The sequence below is a fragment of the Euprymna scolopes genome, chromosome 33, assembly GCF_053919585.1.
Source record: "Euprymna scolopes isolate OS-2025 chromosome 33, ASM5391958v1, whole genome shotgun sequence".
Taxonomy (NCBI): Eukaryota; Metazoa; Mollusca; class Cephalopoda; order Sepiida; family Sepiolidae; genus Euprymna; species Euprymna scolopes.
Genome location: NC_136514.1, coordinates 73,722,153 through 73,729,464, shown reverse-complemented (window position 1 = coordinate 73,729,464; position 7,312 = coordinate 73,722,153). Strand labels below are relative to the sequence as shown.

The following is a 7,312-nucleotide window of genomic DNA, read 5'->3' as shown; positions in this document are numbered from 1 at the left end:
CTCAAAAAAAAAAAAAGGTAGCCATGTTTTTTTTTTTAATGTGCTGGTGCATTCTGGGAATTCCAGTAATTTTTTTCTTTCATAATGTAATAATATTAATATTATTAATATTCTTTTTTCTTCTTTGAGTTGAAAAAATAATTCGTACACAAAATAAACAGAATTTTTGTTCGCATTTGCACCAAAAAATCCAATTTGATGCACTTCCAGAAATTCTTACAAAATTCACGAGAATGTAAATTCTTGTGAACCAAATTAACAGAGGTCATTTTAAGAAAAACATTTTTTTTTCACATTTGACATTTGGCACCTCGGTCCCCTCCTTTGTTTTTAAGGTTAATAAATATATTAACTTTGGAGTTTTTGTTTTATGTTTTTTAAAGAGAATGTTTTTATTTACAGGAAGAGTGTAAGCCTGATTATGTCAGATTTAATTTTCTGGCTGAGTAGTTTCATAGTTTCAAATTGAAGTCAATGTTTTCATTGAAACGTGTCGTCTGCATTTTTTTTTTTTTTGCCGTTGAAATTTTTTATTCAAAATGGCGGACTCAGTGCAAGTTCAAAGTAGTTGACACTCATTCACTTGTACCTCCTAAAGAACAACACATAATTTATATCAACCGCTTTAGAGTAAAATTCTCGACATAACTATCCAAGTTTGAATGTTTAGAACACTTTATTTCACAATTTTTCTTGTATAAAATTCGTCTTACCAACTTTTAAGAGTGGCCACAACATGTACACACATCTTGGCAGCCATTATGGCTAGGTCAGGGTTAAGGTAAAAAGAAAACAGTCAGTTGGTATTATGTATGTGTCGTACGTAATAGCAAGTGTCGATAAGACATATAGAAAAAGTATTACAAACATTAAAACTTGGCAAAATTAGCGGGAGAATTATATATTTAATGCGTTTGACAAAAAGTATGTATTATTTCTTTGGATTCACGGATTATTGAGTTTTAACTATTTTGGAGTTTTACCGGCAGTTGTTGTTAACCACATGATTTACTTTAAGGCTTTTAAAGATATTCCCAAAAAGTGATATTTTTTTTTTTTAAATTGTTTTATTATTTATTGTTTTTGTCGCCGTTTCTTCTTATTTTTTTTCAGCCATAAAACTTGTAACATTTGTCGAAACATCAGATTCATTGTCAGAAACCATTTTCGTATGGAATTATATGGTGATCATCGTGCATATCTTTCAATTCTATTGAGGTCTCTGCGGAGTTGATCCTTGTGTCCGTTTCTTGCATTCCTTTGATGTCTTCAATGGCGTACGAATACGTTCGACCCAAGTTATAATGACCCCTCCTAAAAAAAAAAAAAAAAAAAAAAAAAGTAAATAAATAAAAAATTAAAAAGATGAGCTTTTGGAAAGATACACAACAGAAAAATATTTTTGTTTTGGATGAGGATTTGTATTAGTTAGACAATTCAGACTACTATTCTCATCTTGGGTATTATTTTAACACCGTTGCGACCGATGTAATCTCCAATCTCCTTCAGGTATATCTTTACGAACTCAGGAAATTTACTAGACTCTCAAACTGAACCTATTATTATTTAAGTCATTGTTCTCGTTCAATCAGCCATGATCGGATAGATCTTTTAAGTATTTATTTTTAATTTTATTCTTAGTTAATGAAAATTGAGCATTAAACCCCCAAAAGACTGTCACTGGCTGACAGAACGAGAACAATCTACTCCAATGGAATAAATAAAAGCTCCAGTTTGGAAGGTTCCCGAGTTCAACATAAAGATTTTCTGAGTTTGACAAAAAGCACATGAAGATGGTCGGAGGTTACATCTGCTGAAAAGTGTTGAAAATAACATCCTAGATGAGAACAGCAGTTCAAATTATCAATCCTCATATATATATATATATTTATATATATATATATATATATATATATATATATATATAATGAGAATAATGGAAATAGTATTCCGACGAAATAGAGAAATAAAAAAAGGACCAACCAAGTTATGTGTTCATAAACGTTTCCTCTTTATTACGAGACTTCCTCTTGATGAATGAAATTAATAAAACAAAACACCAGCACAAATATTTGAAAATTTATTTTTGATGTGATGAAATGTATGACCCTGTTCCATTTCAGAAACGGAAAAAGTCGTTGGAAATTAAAAAAAAAAAAAAAAGAAGGAAGTTGTATGTTTCTTAATTTCATTCATCCAGAGGAAGTTTTGTAATAAAGACGAAACGTTGATGAACACATAACATAGTTTTTTCCTATTTTTTTTTTTATATGTGTGTATAAATATATATACATTGGAGGCCCAATCAAATATTTTTTAAGGGAAAAGGAAATACCAGAAAGAATTTAAAAAAATCGAACACAACAAATACAAAATGCAGAGAAATATACACTCACTTTTCAATCAGGACAATCTACATTGCTGGTAAAGTCTCATTTAAAATTACTTACAGGTTCCGAGTTCTGCATAACGATTCTCAAATTCGACTATAGGTTTGCCAAATTTAACTAAAAGATTCACAAGTTTTGGCGCTTCTTCGTTATACTCTCGAAATTCGAAATATTCAATTTCAAATAAAATTCATGATATCTATTAATTGTCATATTGAATTTGGTAACATGTCTCAAAATTATGAAACAAAATAAGATAGAAAATTAATTATTAATGAAAATAGTTTCTGAAATAAATTCCAAGTTTACACATATAAACGGGAAGTAACTCAGTCCGCCTTATTACAAGCAATGGCGGATGTCACGGATTCATGTAAAGTACATATTTTATGTTATAATGCTGTAATATTGTGGCATGACGATTTAGTTGGTATCTACTTCATTTTTTTTTTTAATTTTTGGATTTTCCTATTATAACAAAGAAGCGCCCAAGGTTTTTAAAATAAATACACTTGAAGAATGTCGGACATTGTGAGAATAACATATTTCAAGATTTTTTCGAGACTTGTGTATAATTTCTCAGGTTTGAATAGAAGGTTTGCTAAATTCGAAAATATGCATCTACCAGTATTGACCGAATCAATACGATTACTAAATGACAATATGCAGACGACAACAAAACGCTTACACAACAATTAGCCGAGCAGCATGTTAGGGGCGGAAAGAAAAATATTCTAGAATATTGAATACGAACACTTATAAAAGTTGAACAATCTAAGCCAAACATCAAATGACGTGCAAAATCTCCATGCTACAGCAAACTGCTTATTTCCCCACCAACAGAGTTTTCCCCCCTTTGAATCTAATATCAAATAGTTTATCTGTTTATTCGCCATGCAAAGCACAAACTATCAATAGCAATTACTTGATCAATAAAGCAAACGACATTATGAACTGCCACTGATAATATGTATGCATACAAATTTCAGTCCTTGTACAGTTTAATCAAGACATTAAAAAAATGAAAATATATATATAAAAAAAAGGTTATATTGTACATATCCGTTATGGAATGAAGTTCTCCGAAAAAAAAAAAAATTCACTTAATTTTATCAAATATATTTTTTTTTACAGCGAAAAAACAACTTATGATACCGAGCAAAAGGTTCGATTTTTTAAGAAGAAAAGCTAATATTAAAGATGGAGAGGGAGTGTCGGCGCTTTAAACTGAGTTATTTCCCCATAACGTGTTCAAAAAAATTTAAAGATGTCTACCTTCAACGCACTGTCATAAAAACGTGTTTTTCCACTGTAAAAAAAAAAGCAAACAAACAAACAAAAAAAAACCTACTCTATCAAATTAAGTTGAATTTTTTTTTCGGAGATCTTCAGTCCAAAACGGATACGTACAATATAACCTTTTTTTTTTTTTTTTCATTTTTTAATGTCTTGATTAAACTGTACAAGTGCCCAAATTTCATTAACAAGAAATCAACACATATATATACGCATACGCACACGCAAATACTGTCACAATCAACTCACACAAAGTAAGCATTATATTTGTTATTTTTACAGCCACTGTTTGTTATTTTTACAGCCGCTGTTTATGGTGTGAAGGCACTAGCGAAGATGTTTCGTGGGTTTAATAGTTAAATATTTTTCATTTACAAGTTCAAAGCTGATTTGCGCAGCATATGCAGCTTACCTCCCGGCCTGCTCAATCATACGCCATTTCTCAAGTGAGCTGAGCACGTGACGAAGTAAATAAAAAGGTTGAACCCAAACATTTCGCTGTCTTTTCTTTCTCTTCCATACTTGAACCCAGAATTGACAGCATACGTGAAGCAGAGCCTATTGGCTCTAAAAAGATGACTAAAATCCATCACAACTTAACGAACGCACACACACAACATTCAAACATTCTTTCAGTTTCTTTCTAATAATATAAAAAGCAATGGAAGCCTCCGTTCAGCCCCGAAAGACAATGGATACCCCCTGTAAGAGTAGCTGTTCCTGAAATTTTGAAGCAAGAGTTGCGCTATCTCCAACCACACCTCTCCTGAATCGGCACTGCTTGGGTCCAGTGGCAGGGTGAAGTCCAAGACGACTGGAAACGATGCCGAGATAAGCGGAGAACATATGCAGCATCTGGAATTCCCAAATTGTCACCTATTTTAGTACTGACCAGGCTCAACGTTGCTTAACTTCGGTGATCTAACGGGAACCGGTGTGTCAATATTATTATGCCATATAGCAATGAACACTCTCTTTAATAACTTTTAATTAAGAAAACATAATTGAGCAGAGAATTTTTGTTTACAATATTTCAGAATCAGAATCGGCCATTAAAATGCTAGGTGTATGAACTTGAATAAATCAACTTACTATCTGTCGAAGCTTATAACCGCTTGAAAAATGTAATTCAAACCCTATTCTTTTTTCAATTAAAGGAGCAAAGACCAAATGTAAAAGAAAAAAAAAATAAAAAAATAACAAGTTTAATTGCAAATTATGCAATATTTGTTTTTTTTTTAAATCGGTTTTCTTTAAAAAAGATTTAAAGAAAATCAACGAAATTTTACTTAGTTCGATTATAAAAAATATATATAAATTCCAAAAAATCACTTACCTATAAAAAATTCTATTTAATGTGTACTTACATTGTTCATTGTTAAGAATTTATCCATATTTATACTTATATTTCATGTCCTTTTTAAATAAAATACTTTTTTTTAAACAAGAATTAAAAAAAATGCGAACTCAGATTTATTGACTGTTCTGATAAAGGGAGAGAAATCTCTAATTTTTTTCATGATTATCTTACGGTGACTTATAAACGCCAGAATTAATATGTCTTTTATTGCGTGCTGTTAACCAAAATTAGTATTTTTGGGCCTCTGTAGTTAAAAAAAAAGCACACACTCACTTATAAGTTTTTTTCCGTTAAACAAAAAATCCAGTCGACCGATTTTTTTAATTCTCTTAATGAAATACACGAGTTTTTGATTGTTTTATCTTATTTCTACTTTATCGAGTGATTTTTTTTAAATGTCTAAAAAAAGAAAACAGTGAATGAAATAGAAAAAAATGCCGTCAGCGTTCGGTATTTACTTGACGATATAAGCATAACATGAGCTTTCATTAAAAAAAGGTTTTACACTTTGGACTTTACAGGTAAATTTCCAAAATACACTTCTTTTTTGTTTTAAATTAGAATATTTTATTTATTGATCTTTTATCTTCAATTTATGATATATAAAACTTTATTGAGTAAATTAATTATTTAAATTTTAATAGACATTTCAATATAGGTGGGGGTGAAATAAAAAAAAAGTTTGTCTAAAATATTATATTCGGTTTATTGGAAAGACCATAAAATTTCACATAGATCCTAAAAATATCGTAAAAATTGAACCAATAGAAAATTTTTATAGATTTTTAAAGTTTAAAAATTGAAAAAAATTTCACTCGTAAAATTCAATTGATTTCATACGTAAAAAAAATGGCTGGTTGGAAGCACACTGGCACTTTGTAAACACTATTTTTTAAAAAATAAAAAATAATATTTCTATTATTTTTTAAATAACTTTAATAGTTTATGTTGGAAGTATATTCCATACAGAAAATAAACAACCCACTTTCAAATGAGAAATTACGAGTTTTTTTTATATTTTATTCGCAGTTTTCTGTTAGGGGTGTCAAAAATTCCCCCCAAATTCTGATACACCTAGTGCATGGCACTAAAACTGTCAACATTGTAACTCTTCTATATCTCGACTAAAGACTCTTCTTGTTCTACAAGAACTCTTAATATTCACGAACATTCTATGTCGTCTATTATTGTAATCCTCTATTCCTAAACACACATTCAATATCTCTGGTGTGAATGTATACCTTTTAACCTTTGTTTTGTTCTTTGCGTGTAACATGTAACGTCTTTCTCCCGTTACGAACACCCAAAGCAAAACCCGGAAATGTAATGCTCCAAACTGGAAGCCTCCAGAACGTTTAAACATTGAAAGGACTACAGAATAGTGATTCCTTAACTCAGGGACCTTGTCATAATGGTATTTAAATTTTGGTTGTTGTAATCTTTAATTGATAATTTAGACAACATAATGGTATATTTTCCAGAGTGCATTTACAGTATGATACAGAATAATATGTTACGAAACTGTGGTTATGATTGCCACTAATGCCTGTAGTGACTGACACAATATTTAGTCACAACTCATAGTCTCTGGAAGAGTCAATGTACACCTGAAATAGGGAGTACACAATATCACACCACAACAGTTTTTAACAGGACGGATTTTTCCACACATCAAACATAATTATGGGATAGTCCAATCGTGGCTTTACAGTTCGGCTCATCAGTCAATGCTACATTTCAGAATGGTCATCACATTCACATTTTTATGTTGAAACATATTTGAAAGATCAAGCATACCAGAATAATTTACAATTAGAGAACTCAAAGCAGGCCTTTTGGCTAGGAGCAAAGTGTAGTATCAATTTTGATACTACATTTCATCTTTTTGTTTTCAATCATCCCAGACTGATGCAATCTTAATTTTTGTTTAAACCCTGAGTACCTCTTTCAAGGGAGCTAACTCTGGCCTTATGCGGAGGCAAGTAAATAGGATCAATCGATGAGTATTTCATAGTAATTGTACACAACCTCAATCAATGGCTAAAACTATTCCATTAAATGTCTTGTAAAATCTTTATTTTTATAGCATAGATGAATTTTTTTCTCGCTCTGGCATTGATATTAAAAGCCTATCTTTTTCTATTTAGAAATTATTAAAAGAAACTTCTAAATATACTCAGTCATGGATAGGTGAGCGACTTCGTGAAGATTAACTAATTTGCATATTTCTTTGAAAAGTTCATTAATTATTCATTTTGTATGGTTT

At 30.6% G+C, this 7,312-nt stretch overlaps 1 protein-coding gene across 2 annotated transcripts in view; it reads right to left on the bottom strand.

Moving 5' to 3' along the window:
* Nucleotides 1-502: 502 nt before the first annotated feature.
* LOC145258296 (uncharacterized) overlaps nt 503-7,312 on the bottom strand; it is a 944,200-nt gene continuing 937,390 nt past the window's right edge. For both annotated transcript variants that reach the window (XM_080116333.1, XM_080116334.1), the window contains one exon: nt 503-1,314. In XM_080116333.1, the coding sequence (XP_079972459.1) occupies nt 1,155-1,314 (160 nt within the window). In that variant the 3' untranslated portion in view covers nt 503-1,154. The remainder of the gene's footprint in view (nt 1,315-7,312) is intronic.